The sequence below is a fragment of the Barbus barbus genome (genome assembly GCF_936440315.1).
Source record: "Barbus barbus genome assembly, chromosome: 4".
NCBI lineage: Eukaryota > Metazoa > Chordata > Actinopteri > Cypriniformes > Cyprinidae > Barbus > Barbus barbus.
The window spans coordinates 9,727,663-9,751,484 of NC_136732.1; the positions used below are offsets into that span (position 1 = coordinate 9,727,663).

The 23,822-nt window shown below is 35.2% G+C and overlaps 1 protein-coding gene across 1 annotated transcript in view; it reads right to left on the bottom strand.

The window, feature by feature from the left end:
* Positions 1–835: 835 nt before the first annotated feature.
* Positions 836–23,822, bottom strand: part of LOC306868857 (alpha-1,6-mannosylglycoprotein 6-beta-N-acetylglucosaminyltransferase B-like) — a gene marked incomplete at both ends in the record, with an annotated part of 148,533 nt that continues 125,546 nt past the window's right edge. Inside the window, 9 exons of the mRNA XM_079415273.1 lie at positions 836–1,034; positions 1,643–1,914; positions 4,019–4,093; positions 5,176–5,292; positions 5,694–5,840; positions 6,485–6,640; positions 9,929–10,059; positions 13,390–13,523; positions 17,981–18,112. Coding sequence (XP_079271399.1) covers positions 836–1,034; positions 1,643–1,914; positions 4,019–4,093; positions 5,176–5,292; positions 5,694–5,840; positions 6,485–6,640; positions 9,929–10,059; positions 13,390–13,523; positions 17,981–18,112 — 1,363 coding nt within the window. The remainder of the gene's footprint in view (positions 1,035–1,642; positions 1,915–4,018; positions 4,094–5,175; positions 5,293–5,693; positions 5,841–6,484; positions 6,641–9,928; positions 10,060–13,389; positions 13,524–17,980; positions 18,113–23,822) is intronic.

A 23,822-nucleotide genomic window follows, 5' to 3' on the forward strand; every position in this document is an offset into this window, starting at 1 on the left:
TTACCGATTAATTCGGCTGTGGGGCAGGGCTTGCACTTTACCGGATTGCGAAAAAAAAAAAAAAATACAAAAATCGTAGTATGTGATAGCCACTTCTCACAATCCAGTCAGATCCCAATGAATGGAATCACATCTCCTAAATATAACACATTAAAATGGGTTGTGTATAGAGCACTGTAATGATAATGTATTTTTGTAGGCCAACCTGAAAGGTTGCATCACCTTGATTGGAAATTACAAGTGGGTATGATGTATTTTATGTTGTAAATATAAGACATGAAAGTATCTTGATTTTGTGTTAAACACAGACCTTTATCAGGCATTTAACGAAAAAACGTTTAGAAAAACCATTGACTTCAGGATGGAATTGCTGAGATGCATCTTGTTTCTGGGTTCTGGCCTACAAAAACGCATCATCCCTGCAGCACTCTATAATTTTTCATGTTGACTTTAAAATTCATGTACAGTTCTGGCACTTTCAGCATTCCCAAAGCTACAGCTTCTAGTCTGACCTGCAACACAAAGGAGCTCCAAACTTGAAACCGTATTTTGCATTTTTCTTTCTGCTCACGTCGTCCACTCTTGAAACCGCCACCAGCCGAGCTCTTTCAGATGGACTCTGTAGATGGTGAACCTCATAACATCAGGTTACCATCTCGCTTAGCATCACTAGCTCACCTGGAGGTAATGTTTAGCTTTGGATCAAAGTAACCAAGAGTGAGGACACTTCTCATTGACCTCAGTCCAACAATTCCCACAAACCTGTAGCGTTCTGGGGACAGGTTTAACTGTCCAGGACTGGCCTCAGACATTTCCGGAGGTCTCTGGTGAACGCTCAAAGGCAGTCCCTGCATAGCGCCACCTGGCCATGGAGGTAGTCTCTGCACGGACAAAGCCGCTGGTGTTTGGCGCTGACTCCTGCGCAACTGAACAGCAATGGCTCCTTTTGCTGGAAACACTCTCTCCTGTCCACATGTACGGCTGGAAACACCTGGTTCTTCTCCGCTTCTAAGGACTCACACTGAGCATTAAGCCTGAAAAACACACATTCACACGATTTATCGGTTTCAAAGAACCGCACATGAGAAAAGCCGAAAAAATGCAATGCAGCACAGTGAATAGAATGCAATTACAGCGGCCTTGGTTACATAAATATTTTTTTCATTAATTTTCTTCATAGGGATTGAAGCTCTGTCAGCTGTAAACCAAACTGTACACACATATGTTGAGTACACGAAGCACTGCAAAAAAAAAAAAAACCTTTGTCTGCTTAGCCAATTTACAAAAGTATCAGTCAAAAGCTAACAACAGACAAATTCATAATTGATGCATAATTTCTGTTGAATAACTCATATTAGCTAACAACATATCAACTGTAAATTTAATTTAATTCCATGTATTATACTGCATTATACTTTTTAAAGGTGCACATATGAATACATGTTTATTATAATGCTAAACAAGGATTGCATTGTGCATTATAATGTATTGTACAGTAATTAGAGGTTTTACATAAAGTGACCTCCAACAAATGAGTGTCATAACTGCAATAAAAGCTGCACAGTGAACAAATAAATAAATAAAACAACAAACACATTTGTACAAAAATGCGCATAATCCAAAAATGTAATTTGTCTCTCACCCATTAAAGGCCTCCATATTGTTGATGAAAGGAAAGTAAGCTGGCTCGCAGATTAGACCAGCATCCTGGCAGGTTTTCACACAGGATGAGGCCTCTGGAGACAGGAAGACCCGGAGGGCGCTGAGGGGCGGCCAGCAGGCCGAAGCAGTGATGTTGGGAGCCCAGATCAAAGCTGTGGAGTTGGGCAGCTGGAGGAAAGGACTGGGTGGATTCCCAGGCCATGATCTAGATTCATTGGCTTTAGGGAATGGACTGCTGTTGCGACAAAAATCCTGCAAAAAATACACATTGAATGTGACTATTACTGAAAACATCTTTATAAGAGAGCCTTATAATAACTTGTCACTGATACAGAATTTAAATAACATAAACTGCTATTTTACAACAATTTTGACGTGGTTCATCCAGTTAATTCTATCAGAATTTATAGTCAAAACTGTTTTTGCCAAAATAATAACAACAATATAAGTAAAAAAACGAGCCTCAAGCTTCCCCCACACTATCACTTTAGTCAGAATAAATTCTCACAAAATGATGTTTAAGTCAAAAGAAAGACAATAAGAAACCGAAAATGAGGACTATTTTTAGGACCATTAACAATTGTACTGTGACATTTTCTTGATAATTAAAATTAAAATGTCATTTTTGTGGGTTTCTTTTTAATTAATGTTGAATTTCATTATTTTATTCAAAAAACATACCATATAACAATGCAAAAGCTTTAATACAAACCAGACATAAGTCCTTCTCACACATTGTTTTCAAACTTTGACAGCCTATCAGAATCTACTTGACTTTTCTAGAGCTTGAGTATTTTAAGTGATTTGGTTTATTTTTAAGTGTGCACTTCTAATAAACCAAATATTAACATGCATTGGTGAAGGCACTGATATAGTTATTATTTTTTTATTTAATAAAAAAAATAGCATTTTAACCACTATTTAGCATTTTAATTTATTATTTATTGTTTAATAATCTCTAAAAATGTAATACTCCCAAGGGTCTTCTTTAAAAGAGACTCATTATGCCTGTAATTCAAAGGAGTCGTTTTAGTTTCTGGTTGTTATTTTAAAGTTTGAGCTCAAAAAGGTGAGAGTGAGTGTTGAAGGTGTGGAACAAAGCATTCGGTGTGCGTTTCACTTTATGTGCTCACATCAAATCCCAGAGGCAACTGACTAGCAAGCTCAGCATATCCATAGTTCATATCATAGGCAAAAATATGCTTACGCTTATTCTCTTACATTTTTGTCAACATGTGCATGTGTGTGTAACACAGATCATAGACTTCCCCCGCTCTCAATTCATACACTATCTATCCTAAATATTATACGGCATAAAGAGAAGTGTGTCCCAAATCATAAAAAAATTGTTAAAGATGACAGTGTTGCCAGGGTGGCAGTTTTTTAGCTATTTTGAAAATGCAGAGTTGTCTTTTTTGGGGCTACTTATATAACGTAGCACAGATGCCAAAAACTTTATCTGTTAACTATAGAAAAAAAATAAAAATACATCCTTTTACTAATGTGTGTTAATCGTTGGAATGAATACCTGAACAGTCTAGAAGTTACGTGAGTGTCGCCCACTCAGGGAATTTGAAGGCAGGTTAATTGAGTTTGACATTGTAAATTAATTGCACATTGAAGCTTGTGTGCAGACAAAACAAGAGAATGTGAAAATTAAAGGGTATGTCGGCTATTAATAATGATCTTGACTGAGATCAGAAAATAGGTTTTCATTTCTTGTATTAAGATGTGTGCAATCTATAGTACAGTATGATAAAAGAATTGGGGGAAGTGCACTCACACTCACAAAATTTGAATCAGATTAAAAAAAAAACATGATTTTCTTTAAAATGAGCTTTAAAAAAGCTGATGTGCATTGTGAAAAGCGCTTGACTTTTATAGTTGGCCATATCAGTTTATCACATTGTGACAGACATATTTGAAACATTTATTTTATGGGAATCCAGCAGCTGTCAATGTAATAGGACAGGATAAAAAAGGGCTAGTTTTCATTTCCTTTGGGTGAATTTTGAGTTGACTTTAGGCTGGAATTTTTCCTGGGACCTGGCAACCCTGCTCAATTATATACTTTTCCCAGTGTGTATCTGTGCATGTTGTTGGGCTCTTTTTGTGACATTTTCTCATGATTTCATGTTTCTGTGGTTGCAGACTGATTTGTCACATGGCATTTTTGGGTTGTGTGATTGGCTCAAAAATAGACCAGAACTGATAATCCATTAGCAAAGAATTCAAATTGTGTATTTCTGGAGGTTGTTACCAAATGCCATTAAGGCAAATGGAAAGTTTAATGGATCAATTTCTCCTTAACTATTTATAGTTGTTCTACATTATTGTGCCTGAAATGTCGATGTACCTGATGTTGAATGTAAGCGTTCACTCTCTCCAGCATGCCCTCACAAGTGTATTCATACGGTATAAAGGGCTCCACCTGTGCAAACAGACAAATGACAAAAAACACAGACAGAAACTTGAGACATTTCTGCAACAAACTTCAACTTTATTCTCTCTCTCTCTCTCTCTCTCTCTCTCTCTCTCTCTCTCTCTCTCTCTCTGCTTAATCAAACAGGAAGAATGCTCTAAGAAATCTTATTTTTTGAAGTTATAGGATTAATGTTGGTATGGTTGGGAAATGTTCTCCAATGCAACTTTTAGATATTCTTTTTCATCAAGTCAAATTCAATGTGTCAAAGAAAGACATTTTAATTAAATTTAAAAAAATAAAATAAAATGGAATAATGTGAGCATGAGTAAATCAAGAAAGAATTGTCATTTGTAGGTGAAGTATTCCTTGATGAAATTGGCAACATTTGGCATACTTCCATGTTTTTATTTTTATTTTATTTTTTATACTTGGCCCAAAATGTTGTCTTGCCAACTATATATATATTTTTTCCCAATTAATTTTTTTTTTTTTTTAACACCTAACAAATATCTTTCCAGCAGGTCTTTTGAGGAAACAACCTGTGTAAACAAAGTACTAATAATTATGATTTTGTTTGCTGCTGACCATTTTAGAAGCACTGACAAAGATTATAATTTGATGACGAGCCAAGATGAGATTTACTGATATTTTGTACATCACAACTGAAAACCTTTGTTCTCTACAGTAAAAAAAAAACAAACAAGCAAAAAAACATGTTTCTGTCTTTGTTTACTTACCCTATTTTTGACTGTAAAAATTCATAGCAATTTCAAACTTTTGAAAGGTACTGTATGTGTTCCCATAACAACGGGACATTTCTGCTCAGAGAAAGCATCTGAGTCAAAACTGAAGTCTAAACCAACTCAAAAACACTGCACGGCACTTTATGGTGTTTAATTGGCACTCATAAGAGATTTATACAATAAATGTTGAAAGCATCTCCAACTCTTCCTACTCCAACAACTAGACATTTCTGGATGTCTGTATATACATTGCAATCAATCAATCAACATGGACATTCTACATATCTATATATAGCCATGCAACCACCGGTGTTACACAAACTGTAACAAAGATAACTAGTTTACCTTCTCTTTGAGAATATCTTGAACAGCTGTTTCGAATTCTTGAGAGTTGTTGAAGTCTACTGTTATGACATGGGGTTTGCCGATATACTGTTCAGTGTACGGGTGCTGAGATGACACCTGATGAGAAGAAGAAAACATGAGTGCTATCTATCATGAGTGCACTACACCGATTGATCAGCTCCAGTTCATTTTCACAGTTCACAGCTTTGAAGATCTGAAAAGCAGGATTAAATGAACAACAGAATTGTGTGCCATTCAGAAGTGAATTGAGATTGCCTTTTAAAGTTTAATGCAATTTCGCTTGAACTAAGCTAGCAAATATATGCATATTATACTATGCATAGTTTGAATTTAAATTTGGCAGTAGAATTGCAAAGGAACACAATTCAGATTTGCACACACTTATACATAAGACAAATGGGCTGTTTTTAGAAACATTTGTTTGAAATGCTTTAGAAAGTATTATATACAGTATATTTGATTTCTATAACAAATTCTGACTTTTTCCTCATGATTACCTCTCTGGATGTGGGCTTCCCTCTGAAGAACTCATGGTTGAGGGAGCTGTGAGGGGGGCTGAACTTTGGCTGCAGGAACACACAGCCATTGGCTATGGCCTCTAAAGGGGCGGGACCTTCATAGGGAAAGCCAAACCCCAAGAAGAGCTGAGAGAAAATTGATGTTTAGGACTGTTAGGGTTGTTAATTTATTACAAGTTTAATAAAATTGCTACATATTATCATTAATCAAAACACTGTTAATAGCGTGTATGAATATTTGATGAGGAAAGTATAAGTGTACATACAGTAATTGCTCTAATGGTAGAAAAATCGCTTAAAATGGAATTTGCATAAAGGTCAGATTATGTAATCAGATTCCAAAAATTAAGTAATTGCAATTGGATAATATGCTCATAATCAAGTTAGTTATTTTTTACATGATTATATTATTCACCCGTCAAACTGATTGTATTTGTGTGGTAAAGTTATAGTTTTGTGAATTATGTGTGTACTAAATGTGCTTTTGTAATACCTTTTTAGACTGTTAATGTGCATCTGTAATGCCAAAATTGCCTGTTCATAATTAAACAATTCCATTGTGCAAACATATCCAAGTCTACATCTATATCACTGGGAAAAATTCCCCTTGCATTTGCATGTATAATCTTGCAATCCACACCGCTGAACAAAAGCACCACTCAATCCTTTAGACAATGTATGAGACCAGTAATTACGCAAGTTACTAAACACTGAAAGTAATTTAAACTGCATTATCGCTTAGATGTGAAAGTCCCTTATGCTAACATTACCTTAGCCTTCCTCAGAAGCTGCTGAAGCTCCTGTTGGGGCAGTAAACCGTGGTTCCTGACAAATGCGGGCACCTCTGGGGGCCGCTGGGCCTCATAGTAAACTGTCCCATGGATGTCCATGTAACGGTGTAAGATGGTCAGCAGCTTCTCCTTACCCTGCAGGAGCATAGAAATCAAGAAGCAGATGAGAAAGACTAGTGTGTTTCCTGATGCCTGATGAGTCCCATATGAGGTCCCTATTTATGAGGTTTTACATAATACAGTTCAAATGATAAAAAAAAAAAAAAAATGTTAAAAGTACTAAAGCAGCATATTGAAATGCAAAATATGTGCATGTGCATTGCTTTATCACTGTTTTAACATTGTTCTGCCACAGAAAATTATGGGAAATGTAGTTCAGTCACACAAGTCTGTCGACTTTTCTCAACCGGAATAATGTTTTCATGGCATGCATTTTAGTTTTTTTTAATCAGCAGTACACAAAATGCATACAAATCGTGCATTAAAGAGTGGATAGTTGTGTCTGACTCGAGATCAGCACCATGGACAGCGCATACACAAAAGCACAGCCGAGAGCTGTGCAACTCTCTCACCACAGCGTACAATTACAACGCAACAGCAGAACCGCTACAGTTTTCCATTAGTATTTCAGGAAAAGTGTTTAATGCTTTTACCTTTGACAAAAAACAAAGAATCTGATCTGATGTACCCAGAACCCCCGCAGCAATAATTCACTCCTGTTGTCGTTCAATAAAGAGCTCAGCAGAGCACAACACTTCATTTCCCTGTCTTTGTGTGCATATGCATGTGCATTTTTGCATTGCTTCTGTGCATATTTTACTACAGTAGCAGCACAATTTATAATAATTAAAAAAACTCAATAAATGGTAGTGACTTGCAGAGTATTTACACATTGAATTCCAATGACATCCTAACCAGCAAGACCATTGACCACAAATACTAGTTTTATTCATGTAAAAGAGTCCATTCTGGCTCACAAGATGATTCAAAGAAAAATATTAAAAGTAAAAATTTGAAAACACATCAGCATCCATTTATTATGCTGGCAAGATATATTGAAAGTATTACATCTTATAGCTCATATCTTTAATTACTCATGACTAAAGTCAATTTCACAATCGTCTCCACACAGAGATTATTACATTTCATGCATTAATACAGATTGGATGCTGTCAGAGTTTGACTGAGAAACATGTAATTAAACTGAGCTATAGGCAAGTTTTTATTTATTTATTTTTTCTTCTCTGGTGGCTTATTATTAATCAAGTAGGTAGTATGCAGTATTTCTTTTCTCAATAATTTTGCTGTTTAATTTATATTGCCCAGCTATCAATTTTATAGGTACAGGTATATTTGGAAGTACTGAACTGCTAAGTGGAATAAAAGATGGAGAAATTATGTGTGAGGATTTTTATTTGATTTTATTTTTAATAATAATAATAATAATATACTAGTAGTAGTTTGTAAAAGTAGTTGATGTTTCTATTTTCACCTCATCACACACCATGTTCTCTGGAAAATAATGAAATTTCTCCTAGATGTACAGTAAAAGAGGAATATGAATTATTTACTTATTTAAATAATTACTCATTTAATAATTCATACATCTCCTCAGGCAAGTGTTACACCTAATTTCTTATATCACACCATTAAGAGTTTTGGAGGCAAGCACCTCCTCTTGAGAATAAAAACACATTTGGCTATTTTCCTTGCACAGCAAAATAACCGCTGCTTGTTCTCTTTGCTCTCTCATGCATGCTTTAACAAATAGCATACTGTAGTTCTTAAAACAAAGTGACTGCAAACAGTTCAAAGTTTACCTTCTGGACATTTATGACCGAATCATTCTTGCGTGAACCAGAATTGCTTCTCCTCTTAGCTGTAATGAACGTGCGATTGTAGACTGAGCGTAATAGACAGCATGCTATTTCAAACAACTGAGTGACATTCAGAAAATCAATGTAGGGCCTCGTTAAGGTTCACATTAAAGATTTCTGTGTGTCTTCGGAAAAGCGGCGCTACCGTAATGACATCTCTATATCGATCTCAGGAAGCAAACATTAGTTAAACAGCACTGAGGATGAAACATCATTACAGAAATCTGGAACAATTGATCAATCTAAATTAAACAAATTAAAGCTTATTGTGAGTCAGCAAGTTAATTTATAAGAAACTCGTTGACTTAAACGATTCATTCCAGTGCCGCTTCCAGAATCTAAATTGAATCTTCTTAAAAAAAAAAACATGCACTTGTTTGTGCAGGCATACTACAAAGTTTGCAATGTAGAACTTGCTCCCCAATCTATCCATTTATTGATACTGAGCTGTAAATCTGTATATAATTTTCTAGAAATTGTTCTCAAAAAAGAAAAAAAGAAAAGTTTTAGAGCTAAACTACTAAACATGTATATTTACTGTAAGTTACTTTAAGATTTAATTCATTTCAAAGACTTTTCCAAGCCAAGTGGTAATTCTCTGGTCCTTTCAGGTTTTCCAATGACTGTGAGAACCCTTCTCACCCATAAACTGATGAAATGATTGTCACGCTCTGACTTGGAGCTGTAAGAGAGCCAAAGACAGTCGACAAGAGACCAAAAAATAAATTAGAAGGGGGAAAACCAGTGGACAAAGGGGTGATGATTGTCTTTCCAATCTCTAAGCATACAGTTGTAGCGCTGGGCTGAGTGACACATGCACAATGAGAGCGAGTGGGCTGCCATTTGGCCCGGAGGGAACTGTCAGTGTTTAGGGACTCCATAGCGCAGATAGCTTTCAAATGGCAACCAGTCAAACAAAACATACACAACAATGCACACCTCAAGCAGCACAGAAACACAATAACACGGCGCTGAAGAACACAGTGTTAAAAATGGCAGTCAAAACATTCAGGTTAAACGTGGAGACTTCATTCTTCAAAGACTCTGAGCTTTTCATGCCTCCCGAGGTACATTTTACTCTCATCAAAACCAATCTCTGCTCCCAAACGCCCGGCGGTTTGAACACACTTTCTGATTAAAGTCTGCTACTTGTCAAGATTTATTTATTTATTTTGTTGGAGGATGGGTGTGCGCAGTTTCCTCCGGCGATGTTCACAGCCTGTCTCTCTCGATGCTGCAGAATGTTTGCTTTCATTCTGCTTTGAAGCGTGTTAAAGCAGCCTGATGTTATTTGCTGTCAGCACATCCAAACGCCACTTTAGCGCAATCAGTGTGCCCAACAAGCCATGATAGGAGCCAGGCAATCAATCGCTGTATGTTCTGACAGTTACACAGACTGGAAGCAAGTCTACAGCAGCGACGCCACAGTACTTTCAAATGCTGAACAAGGCTGGTGGTACATACTGTAGAAAAGTGTCAAAATTCTGCTAATTCTGCTGTTTCTGTTAACCACTGGGAAAAGCACTGCTTTGACAGGCTTTCTTACCTTCCACATACTGGCCTCTTTGCCGTAAACCACAGCCATGTTGTTGACTTTGTCCCACTTTATGTTGAATCGTTCAGTCTGGTTTAGTTCCTCGGTCACAAAACCCATGAAGGAGTTATCAGGAGTGTGAGCTGTGAGGAAAAAAAAAGTGTATTTCTAATTTCATAAATACAGTACTATACAAGATCAGTGCAATGCGACCATTAAAATAATTTTGAATGTTGCAAAGAGAAGCAGCAAGCAGAATCTTTTCATGAATGCACATAACATTTCAGTTTGATTGCTGAATGCAAGGTATGTAAACAGAAGAATTGTGATTCGTATGATTAAAATAAAATAACATTATACTACACTAAAGAGACATTTACTGAAAATGAATCTTTGTTATGTGTTGAATTTCTGTCAGTCCAATACGAACTCCAATTCGTCATCCTGTGGGGCGTCCGGCCAATTCAATTCAAATTCACACTCATGAACTGAAAGGGAACAAATTGCTAAATTCTGAATTTGGGCCAACCTTGTGTGGTGTTAATATATTGAAATGAGGAGCAGTGCCTCGGAGTGTGGAGATGCAGATTTGTGCATATGCTGCACAGACACAAACATTCTCCAGCTCTGACAACATCTGCTGCTTTTCTCCTGCTTACAGATGCTCTGCGCCTATAGCATCTGCTACCCAAACACAAAACACTCTCCCAGACATACTGTTCTTGTTTTCTGTGCTTTTATTACTAAAAGACTTTCATAATGCAGCCCGATAAATGCATTAGAGAAGCTACAAGATACTCAGCCCTTTCATAAAGAAGCTAGCCACTACAAGCTACTACTAATAAATAGATGACTAAATTATTCTTGGTAGAAACAATAGTTTTGGTAACACTTAAATTTATGCTGTCTTTGCTACGTGTTACATGTACTTACTATATTAATAACTGTATAATAATATGCAACTAACAATAAAGCAAACCCTGTTCTTAACACTAATCCTACAGTACGTATATGTTATTAATTAATATTACTCAGCACAGTAAAGGTCATTGGCACACTGACTTCGAAATTTTCATCTGAAATTTAATCAAATAAAGTGTTAACATCAACACTTAAATGTACAATCAAACTATAACATCTTAAAATTAAGTGTAACCAAATATTTTGTATCTGTAAATGAATACAGCAGTATTTATCTGGCTCAAACACAAAAATAGTGTCACTAAATAATCAAGTAAACATTAATTTAACAACTTAAGATGTGACAAATAAGAAGAAACATTTATTTAAATTAGCATTTAAAATGTGAGCTGCCACATATCATTTTGAGAATGTCAATTTACAGTTTTCTTTTACACTTAAAAAAATTGTAAACTTTAATTACATGAAATGTATTTTACTTCAGTTCCATAAAATGTCCCATGGTTTTTTTTTACAGTTTTTAACCATATACAAGGAAACTTATTGTTAACCAATTAACACCTTTTTATTTATTTATTTATTAATAGAGTCTAACTTCAATAATATCAATAATATTACATATTTGCAAACAAAACACCATTTTAAATTAGTAAAAACTCAAAGGCCCGGTTTCCCAGACGGGGCTTAGCTTATGCCAGGACTAGGCCTTAGTTAAATTAAGATATTTAAGCAGCTTTTATAAAAATGCCTTAGAAGAAAACGTTGCATGTGACAGAAAAGAACAGACAGAACAATGGAACTGACATATTTTAAAATATGTCAGAGCAAGAGACAGCTCAAACATGCATTTTAGTCTGGGACTAGCCTTACGCAATGTCTGTGAAACCGGGGGATAGACTTGGTTTAATTAGCTAAAACAGCAGATAGCTAGTTTGTTTTAGAACATTTCTTGTCCATTCCATCCCCTAGATACACCCAAAATTCGGAATAAGTCAAATCAAGTCACTTTTATTTTCATAACCCTTTTTACAACAGGGATTGTTTTAAAGCAGCTTCACACTATTAAACAGGACAAAAAAAAAAATCATTTGATTAGGGAACACTATTTATTATAAACAAGTTGTTTATTTGCATGCATAAAACTAGCACATTGTCTGCTTATTAGTACTTATAAAGTGCAATGGAGGCCAGCCGGTAGGAGATGCACAGGTAAACCTCACTCCCTTGATCTCAAGAGGCACACTTGCAACTGATGCTAGAGGCTGCGCTCTTTAGTGTACTTATTAGTGCGCCCACCTCCCATGCTGGCGACCCACATTCGAGTCCTGCTCAGCAGGGGCGAGGCCAGAAATATTTAAGTGGGTGGGCCTGCATAAAACCGGGTGGGCAAGGTGTAGCGTATAAAAACAGCATATCAAATTGCCAAAAGAAAATACAGCACAAAGATTCAATACACAATACTTTTTTAATTTCAACATTTACTAATAGATTATTTATTAAAATTAAACGTTTTATCTGTTAACCGTACCTGAGCTAACAAAAGTTTAAATTGTATTACCTAACTAATTACTGGAACAATATTTCTCATTGTTGATGTTAGTTACTGCATTACCTAACGTTAACTAAAGTTTATGGTATGTAAAGCATTAACGTTAGCTTAGTCTGAGATGACGGGGCTTCACAGATGATCTCATAATCAAGTGTCTCAGTTCGCGTTCAAAGGAGAGTAGATAATATCGAGGACCGTAGAAATTAGTGCAGCTGCAGTTTGTTGTGGAGAAGAGTAAAAAGCACAAAGAACGCATCTATTTAGTGGATCAAACACTGTACGTATACTAATATGATGCTTTAAACACGTTTGTCTCAGAAGTTTACAATCTATAATCATCACTCGTTGGACTGGTTCATTTGCAGGTGGCCCCGATTCAGCGCAACGACTTATGTTTCATTTGGGATATCCAATATATACTTTTTAAAGACTGAATGAGGTTTGTTTCACTATTTTCAAATTCAACTTTCAAATTCAACACTATTTTCAAACTTGCATCGTTAACATAATTGTGGGTGGGACTAACAGAGAAACTGACGAATCATCATTGAGAAACTGCCTGTAATTGACCAAAAAAACTCATGTCAAATATATTTTAAAGTACATATATGAAGTTATAGTGAAACTATTATTATTATCATTTAATAAATAACTTTCATCTGGAAAATTACCAGCTTCTCACTGGGTGTGCCACAGTTGAAAGTGGGTGGGCCACTACCCACCCGTAGCTTCGCCACTGCTGCTCAGAGTGGAGCTAAGACCCTTTAACCTATCCAATACCTTAACATAACTATCTCAACAACCACCTTACTTTCTACCAATAAACAGCAAATTAGAAGTTTATTGAGGAAAAACTCTTAGTTAATAGTGAATATGTGTTCCCTAATCTGACGAGTTACCGAAATTAAAAAAAAAAGAGCATAGCCAAATTCTGCTGTAAGGTCTAACAGGACAATAGTGTCATGATGCAGTTCCAGCCAGTAATAAGCAATCATAGACTTACGGAACATGGTCATGTATTGTTTGCAGTTGAGATTCCAGTAGCCCCAGTTGGTCCTGTATCCATTCAGTGTGGCATACTCCTCATTATTGTATGCTGGCTCCGTGCCGAAGGTGTCGATCACGCGGATGTGGCACCTAGACAGAAAAACACTGTACCCTCAATTGTTGTTGTTGTTGTGTGGTGATGCACAGACCAGCTAATATTCTCACACATCCCATTCCACCAAACTAAACGATGCGTGTCTTGTAAATGTGATTATACACATTAGCGGAAAGCTCTCCATTAAAGAGAATAACCTCTGCTGCTTTGTTTTTTCCATGCAACACACATGGAGATGCTTTGCTGATTGTTCAAACAGCTCTATATTTTTCATAAAGTGAAAGTGAATGGTAACCAGGGGTTGACAGGCTCCAAAATGAAAAGCACCACAGCGGTAGACCATTTGACTTGCAATGCACAAGACAAAACGGACTACCACTGTGGGTGCTTTTAATTTGCAAGTCTTCTGAGGCTATATGATAGCTTTGTGTGAGGAACACAGTGAAATTGAAGTCATTAAATCTCTCTCCATTTTAGATATCAATCTCATTAATGGGATTAAATATGCAATGATATATGACTGACTATACAGCAGATATTCTTATCAGTACATAATCAGACTACACCTCATGACTCCAATTTTTTTTAAAAATAACATAATTTCCTGACTTAAACTGTTGCAAAAAAAAAAACTAAACAAAAAAGGAAATCACACATCATGTGACTCTTAAGTTGTTACATTATATTTACATTTAGTCATTTAGCAGACACTTTTATCCAACGCGACTTACAAATGATAACAATAGAAGCAATCAAAATCGAAAAAAAAAGCAATGCTATGCAAGTGCTATGACAAGTCTCGGTTAGCCTAACACAGTACATATAGCAAGGTGTGTTTTTTTTTTTTAAAGAAAGAAGTAGAAATTAGAAAAAAGAAAGCTAGTGTTAGTTTTTCGAGAAAAGCTAGCAGTTAGATAATAAATATGCAGTTGATAGAGGGTCAAGTGTGTGTTTTGTTTTTTTAAAAAGACCGATAGATAAAATAGAATGTTTTTTTTTTTTTGCATACATTTATGCATTACATTAGTATACTTAAAAAAATAGTCTAACTACTTGTTTTTTATTTATTAATTATAAAAAATGATCCTCTCACACTAGCGTTCTCTATTCTTTTTCTATTCTTTTGACTTGTTTTATTTTCATAAAAAAAAGACCCTCTGACTGTCACGGGACGTGGTTGTAGCAATAGCGCACGACGAAGGAGTAAACAAAGATTCATTAATTTCAACTTGTAATCCAAAACAAAGAACAGGAGAATAACCAGCAGAACGAATGATCATCAACACCATTCAAATATTCCATTCAAATAACATCAATCCGAGACAAGGACCATATAGAAACTGAGTCATATAGAAAAGGAGCAAACAAGAGGATTAATTAACACAGGTGATCAGAATGAATGGTAATTAACTAATGAGAACAGGAACTAAACCAAATAAGGGCAAACAGGAACTAAACAGGAACATACACAGTTGTGACACTGACACTAACGTTACCTATTCATTTTCAATTCGTTTTTTTTTCTATTCTATCGACTTGCTTTATTTTTTATTTATTATATAAATGGGCTGTGACCTAATGGATAGAGCGTCGGACTTGTAACCTGAAGGTTGTGGGTTCGAGTCTCAGGTCCGGCAGGGATTGTAGGTGGGGGGAGTGAGTAACCAACACTCTCTCCAATACCACGACTGAGGTGAGACCCTTGAGCAAGGCATCGAACCCCCAACTGCTCCCCGGGCGCCGCAGCATTGGCTGCCCACTGCTCCGGGTGTATGTTCACTACTGTGTGTGCACTTGGATGGGTTAAATGCAGAGCACAAATTCCAAGTATGGGTCACCCCTTCCCTTTCCCTAAAAAGCCCTAGCATCCTGAGTTAGGCTAACCGAGACTTGTCACAGCGCTTATATATTATTGCTCTTTTGTTGATTTTGATTGCATCTATTGTCCTCATTTATAAGTCGCTTTAGTTAAAAGTGTCTGCTAAATTACTAAATATAATGTAATTTAAAAGAATGTATTTCAGTGCAAACTGAATGTAATGTTTAGACACCTAACTCAATATTATTTACAATAAATTGAAAATGCATTATAGTTTATAGTTTAAATTTATATTAAATGTAATTAGTTGAACTTAAGAGACATAATGATTTTAAACATAACAACTTAAACTGTACTTTAAAGTAACACTTTTAATTTGAGATTATTACAATGTACACTCTAAAAAATGCTGGGTTAAATACAACCCAGCGCTAGGTACAATATGGACGAACTCAGCGACTGGGTTGTTCAGACCCAGCGGTTGGGTTACTGCCCAGAAGGTTGGGTTAAACATTTAACCCAACAGTTGGTTGAAAACAACCTAGCATGTGTTCTGTCTAATATTTACCCAGCACTGGGTTGTATTTAACCTAGCATCTTTTAGAGTGTACACTTATTTTTGTTGTTGTTGGTGTTTAAGGTGTGTTAAGAAACATGGTCATGAAGGTGTACTTTTCTCCACTAAAAGTCCAAACCATCAAAACTTTTGCAGTTCAGAAAGTTAACTTGCTTTATGATGAACAGATTTAACTTAAATATTTGGACAACAAGAGGGTGATGACAGAATTGTGGGATACAATTTTTTTCACATGCTTTAAAATGTCTTGCAAAGGGATTCAGAGACAATTGAATAATCAAATGCCTTGAGTAGTGGAGCCTTAAACTTTAAACTCATAAACTAAATAGATTTCTGCTATAAATGTCGGCTAAATTCTGTCTGATTAGATGGAATAATGATGTGAGGGTTGAAAAGTGAGAGCTAAAGTAGTGTATCCCAGCCAATTAAATATCAGTTTATTCTTCAAAAATAGTTATTACTTCAGCAGACTCAAACATAACATTTCGGTCATATATATTGACTATTTTCATAGTTCATGGTTTGTGAACCTTAATAGCACGGTCAACAGTTACTTGGATTGTATGGAAAGAGCAACATTCTGCTAAACATCACCTTTGGTGTTCCAAAGAAGAAATAATTTTTTTTTTGTTTTGTGGTGAACTACTGCTTTAAGGGTAGGTTTGTATTTATCTGATTTGGCTTGCTTGTTATGAAAGTGCTGCAGTCTTAACTCACTCTGAAATACAGCAGTGGGAATATATAGGCCTCTGTAAAGGGATTCCGCTGCATCCCAACAAAGTCTTACTCTGATTTTTTGGGAGGTAACAAGATTAAAGCTTAAGATCACAACAAAATTACTTCCTATAAGGAGGCATGAGGGAATAGAGTGCAGCTGTGACCACACACTCTTCTCAGAGGCCTTCATTCCCATCCATCGAAATTTCAAGAATTGCTCAATAAAGAAACTAACCAGGATGAATAAAAATACTACCTCATAGAATGAGAAAAAAAGAGAGCATGTAAATTGTGTTATAAAGTCATCAGACAGAATTCCCTACTCTGCCCATGAAGCATTGCGAATGGCACAATCGAATCAGTAAAGGCGGTAAAGTATAATACTAATGGGAAATGTTTAATTATACTTAAAGAGAGATACTTTAAACAATATGTTCTTATCACATCCAACTACACTTTAAAGTTTTACTTTCAAGTACATTTTAAATCTTCATTCAGTACTTCATCAATACTAATGTATTTAAACACATTACATACAAGATTCAACAGGAATAATGTTAAAGTATATTTGTGTTTATCCAAAAATGCTTGTATTTTGTCAAATCATATTTCAAAGACAAATTAATTTTGTAATTACATATAAAAGTTGTGCTTATGTCCTTTTAAGTAGGTCGAAAAAGCACTCAAAAGTTCTGCTAACTTCTTTTTATATCAATGTTATCTATATTTTTATTTTATTGCATTTTGCAATAAGTATGGCATTTTTTTTTGTAATTGTCTGAAAATAGCAATGTAAAGATTATTAGATTATCTCTTATTTTGTAACACTTGGAAAGAACAACAGCGTTCAGACTTGGACCGCTATAAACATTGCAGTGCAATAAAAAAATAGACTGAGCCCTACAGGGTTGATTTATTACACAAAATACAAATCAGTCTTATTCTCTCCCAGACTGAAATCCAGAGACATACTGTATTTTACAACTGACAAATGCAAAATGGCCTTTAATTGATCTTCCAATCATTTTAATACATTATGCAAGTGGCGGTCTTAGTGTGAGCGATGAGACAAATATTATCCATTATTTATGAGGTAAATATCTGAAGTATTATGCTCATCAGTGTTTTATGTATCTGAGTTCATCTCTATTCATTATTGAACTCACTGATGGAAGAGACTGACAACTCACAGTGTGATTGCTGACATGAGCAAATCAATAAAGACTCAGAATCCATTATAAAGCATAGCAGCTTAAAGCCCCAATGGAATCAAAATTAAAGTTTTGTAACTTTTTCAAAAAGTCACCCAAAGAAATGTCGGTATGGTTGGAAGCCAGAGGTTCAGAAGCTCAGTTTTTAGAAGAGAGGCTCAAACTGACCTGTGCTGTCTAAAGGAAAGGCCCATGTGCTGTTTCATCTGCTGCAGGCCGTGGTAGTCTGTATAGATAAGGTCAAAGGGCAACGAGCCAGTCAGAGGACAGCTTCCTCTTCCTGGAGGTACGCCAAGTGACCTAAAAGGGAAGAGAGAACAAGCGTTTACACACAAAAGCAGTGGTGCAAGTTTCATTTGAAAATTTAAGGGCACTAATCAACATCAACATTGCGAGAACATTTCATTCCTCTGCTTTTTATGTATACCAACTCATATATACTTGCTGTGATACACTATAGATCTCTGAGTGATTCTGTTTATTTTATTTACATTTTGTGCATTAATTTCAGGATTTCTTGCATGTACACTTATAACCCTTTTGCAACATGACATGGAAGACTGCAGTGTCTTCAGATACCTTGCAGTGTGCTTAATTGTACTGAATGAAAACATGTAGTGTACTTCAAAATGTAAAAGTAAAACTGTATTTGCAGATAATATACCATTAATGCAACAAGGATGCTTAAGTGTATTTAAAGAGAATGCTTTCATGACTGACTTTGTAATAATGTCAAACTAAAAAAAAATATTTAAAGTATATTTTAAATAATTGTGTTTTAATAATGTTTTATTTTTTGCTTGACAGTACATTTAAACAAACACTAAAACAAATGTAAAATACTTGATAATTTTAAACTGTAGTGTGTTAATTGATATTTAATGTTAATATTTTCAATGTATTAAATTGCAACTTCATCATTACAAATGTGTAGTTATAAAACTATAGAAATACTTGACAAATGTTTCAATTAGAGCTGTCATTTGATGAAAATATTTAATCCCGATTAATCGCATGATTGTCATGAGTTAACTCGTGATTAATCTCAACTTTTTATCTGTTCTAAATGTACCTTAAATTAATACTTAAGTTTTAATAACGCGTTAATTTTGATGGCTCTAGATTCAATAGATATTTCATGAAAATATATTGTAATTTAATATACAAATTAAAATATAAATTTACTCGTCAGTGCATTTGACGGTGAATTTTAACCATATTTTCAGACAACAAAAGTAATTATGAAATTACATATAAAGATGCACTACTTGTTGATGCACACTAAATGGTCAAGAAAATGGTTCAACTAATTGCATTTTAATATTAGTTGAACCATTTTCTATAATACTTTTTCATTTAATTGTAAAATACATGCAATTATGTGTCTGGGGGGTGGGGGTATCATTTTCTTTAAAGTATGTTATTTCTGTAAGAAGTACTGTTTTTGAAAGTGTGCAAAATATCACAAGGTTCAGTTCTTCATTTAGGCATAAAAAAACCAAGATAATAAAATAAAAAAGTAAAATAATAACTTAATAAAATTAAATAAATAAATAAATATATATATTTTTTTAATACAAACCCGATTCCAAAAAAGTTGGGACACTGAACAAATTGTGAATAAAAACAGAATGCAATGATGTGGAAATTTCAAATTTCAATATTTTATTCAGAATACAACATAGATGATATCAAATGTTTAAACTGAGAAAATTTATAATTTTAAGGGAAAAATAAGTTTATTTTAAATTTCATGGCATCAACACATCTCAAAAAAGTTGGGACAAGGCCATGTTTACCACCGTGTGGCATCCCTTCTTCTTTTTATAACAGTCTGCAAACGTCTGGGGACTGAGGAGACAAGTTGCTCAAGTTTAGGAATAGAAATGTTGTCCCATTCTTGTCTAATACAGGCTTCTAGTTGCTCAACTGTCTTAGGTCTTCTTTGTCGCATCTTCCTCTTTATGATGCGCCAAATGTTTTCTATGGGTGAAAGATCTGGACTGCAGGCTGGCCATTTCAGTACCCGGATCCTCCTTCTACGCAGCCATTATGTTGTAATTGATGCAGTATGTGGTCTGGCATTGTCATGTTGGAAAATGCAAGGTCTTCCCTGAAAGAGACAACGTCTGGATGGGAGCATATGTTGTTCTAGAACTTGGATAAACCTTTCAGCATTGATGGTGCCTTTCCAGATGTGTAAGCTGCCCATGCCACACGCACTCATGCAACCCCATACCATCAGAGATGCATGCTTCTGAACTGAGCGCTGATAACAACTTGGTTTGTCCTTGTCCTCTTTAGTCCGGATGACATGGCGTCCCAATTTTCCAAAAAGAACTTCAAATTTTGATTCGTCTGACCACAGAACAGTTTTCCACTTTGCCACAGTCCGTTTTAAATAAGCCTTGGCCCAGAGAAAATGCCTGCGCTTCTGGATCATGTTTAGATATGGCTTCTTTTTTGACCTATAGAGTTTTAGCTGGCAACGGCGAATGGCACGGTGGATTGTGTTCACCGACAATGTTTTCTGGAAGTATTCCTGAGCCCATGTTGTGATTTCCATTACAGTAGCATTCCTGTATGTGATGCAGTGCCGTCTAAGGGCCCGAAGATCACGGGCATCCAGTATGGTTTTTCGGCCTTGACCCTTACGCACAGAGATTGTTCCAGATTTTCTGAATCTTTGGATGATATTATGCACTGTAGATGATGATAACTTCAAACTATTTGCAATTTTTCTCTGAGAAACTCCTTTCTGATATTGCTCCACTATTTTTCGCCGCAGCATTGGGGGAATTGGTGATCCTCTTGCCATCTTGACTTCTGAGAGACACTGCCACTCTGAGAGGCTCTTTTTATATCATGTTGCCAATTGACCTAATAAGTTGCAAATTGGTCCTCCAGCTGTTCCTTATATGTACATTTAACTTTTCCGGCCTCTTATTGCTACCTGTCCCAACTTTTTTGGAATGTGTAGCTCTCATGAAATCCAAAATGAGCCAATATTTGGCATGACATTTCAAAATGTCTCACTTTCAACATTTGATATGTTATCTATATTCTATTGTGAATAAAATATAAGTTTATGAGATTTGTAAATTATTGCATTCCTTTTTTATTCGTAATTTGTACAGTGTCCCAACTTTTTTGGAATCGGGTTTGTAATAAAATAAAAGTAATAATAAAAAAATAAAATAAAATAAAATATAATTTGGGGGACACCAAGCATGAGGCTTCAGGGCTAAATTTAGTGTGACTCATCATCTAGATCACACACACACTCAAACACAGCAGGTGACTGTGAGGAGAGCACCTCCTCTCTGCAGGAGATCATTTGTCAGTTGGGAGAGTTTCTCTGGGAATCTCCTCCAGGGATACTTGAACTGCCAAAGCCAAAGCCGCTAGTGTTTGTGAGCAGATGCTTCAGCAGAGAATGTGTAAACCACCAAAGACCTGCTGCTAAATGGCTTCTGATATTTCATTATGAATTCTGGGCTGGTTTCAGCCACCCACATATTTCATCTATAGAAAATGGAAAAAGAGCAATAAACGCATCACAATCTCATGCAGGTTGGGTTCCGTTAAAATTCATTTCCGAACACAGAAGGTTTTTGATCTTATTTCGATCGGAAATGTCAAAAAGTGAGCACCTTTAACCGTAACACCCAGGGTTTAATAGACAATACTGGAAATACCTTTTTTTCTAAACCAATGCTCAGTTCGTTTATGCAAATCCTCAGGCACAGGTACAGTTTTTTTTTATCATGGTCTGAAAATCTTTGGTTTTGTAAATGTCAGCTCTGTATGTGAAGTAGTCTCTTGCATAAACCAGGTTACTGGGTCCAAAGCAACTCATTCAAATTGGTTTGCAAAGGGGCTTGAATACATGTAAACTGACATAATATGTGACCCTGGACCACAAAACCAGTTAAGTTGAGATGTATACATCATCTTCAAGCTGAATAAATAAGCTTTTCATTGATGTATGGTTTGTAAGGATATGACAATATTTGCCTTAGATACAACTATTTGAAAATCTGAAATCTGAGGGTGCAAAACAAAATCTAAATATTGAGAAAATCACCTTTAAAGTTGTCTAAATGAAGTTCGTAGCAATACTTTTTACAAATCGAAAATTAAGTTTTGATATATTTACAGTAGGACATTTACAAAATATCTTTACTTAATGTCCTAATGATTTTTGGCAAAAAAGAAAAATAATAATTTTGACCCATACATATTTTTGGCTATTGCTACAAATATATCCTTAAGATATACCCCAGCGACTTAAGTTTTGTGGTCCAGGATCACATATGTGTAGATGAACTTCTTAAATGAATCCAAGTGAATCGAATGGTTTACTGGTATAAAGTCTTGTGAAGATACACACTTTTTTATGCTGAAAAGACTTAATTTCAACTTTTATTCAAGTATGAATTAATTCAAATTGATAATTTTTTTGATGCCTTTATGGCTTTTTTTTTTTGGATCTTCTAAGTTTTGATTACCTAGACTTTCAATGGAGAGAGAAACCTCTCAGATTTCGGTAAATATCTTAATTAGTGTTTCAAAGATTCACCAAAGTCTTATAGATTTGGAACAAAATGAGAGAGAATAAATGATGAAAGCATTTTCATGGTCATGAAAGTGTAATCTCTTTAAAAACACTTAAGTGGCTTTTATTTCAATAATATTATATGATCTGAAGTACAGTTGTATATACTTTTAAGATTTGAAGTACACACTGAAAGAGAATATTCAACACTATTAAGCACACATTTTTCCAAAAATGTGGGACACAGTATCAGGACACATTAGCACTAATCCTGCAAATACAATGTGATCACTTGGATTTACTGAGATTTAATCATTGTTTGAGTGATCACAAAACATTTTGGACCCTATTTACACCTGTATTTAGTACTGACATGTAAATAGCAGGCATAACCACATCCTGTGTGTGCAGGGTCTCTGTTCCTTCATAAATCAGTGATGGCTACAGTATAGAACATAACAAAGAGCAGTACAGACAGCAAGAGTTGGTGAACACACAACAACAAAACATACTGCAGAAACAATGAGCACAACAGCTATAAAGCACATCAGTGAACACCCACTTTCTCAGCAGCCTTGCTTCTGGAACTATCTTTCACATTTTATCTAAGGTATAAAAAAATAGACAAGCTTCCAGATGAAACATGTATGGAAATGCTTTTCCACCACTGAATAATAATAATAATAATATTAATAAAAAGGTAATTGCAACTTTTTATCTTACACAATCAGTGTTGGGAAGGTTACTTTGGAAATGTAACAGGTTACAGATTACAAGTTACCCTATTTTAAATGTAATAGGTAGTGTAACTATTTCAATGACTGTATTAAAGTAATGTAACTGATTACATTTGATTACTTTTCTAAGTTTCTAACAAATGCTTTCAACTGTTCATCAATTTCACACATTTATAGCAGGCAGTGTTAACCTTACAGTAATACTCAACATTGATTACCGTCAGACTTCTCAAAATCCTTCATCACTAATTAAGATTATGGAAAAGCCACCACAAAATCAGACTTTAGCACCTGTTTTTACATTGAGATCATTCTGAGATTAAATGCAAAAAAAAAAAAAAGCATATACTTAAATCCAAATAGGAAATAAAAGTGATCAAATAAGCATGTGTCCTATTCTCTGTCGGTCTCGTATTTTAGAGCAGTCATTGCATTTTGGTAAAGAAATCAATCAAATATGTATGTGTGTGAAAATATTCAGATGTAACCCCCTTTGTAATCGTTAACATTTTCACAAGTAACTGTAATATTTTTTTTTGTAACAGATTGCTGTTACACATATTTTGTAATTAAATCACATATCTCTGTTACATGTAACTAGTTACTCCCCAACACTGCATATAATACGTATTGCAAAATACTTGCATACAGTGTATACTGTATGCAAGAGACCTGCCACTCAAAATGCTTCAAGGCAGTAGGCAGTCACATTGAG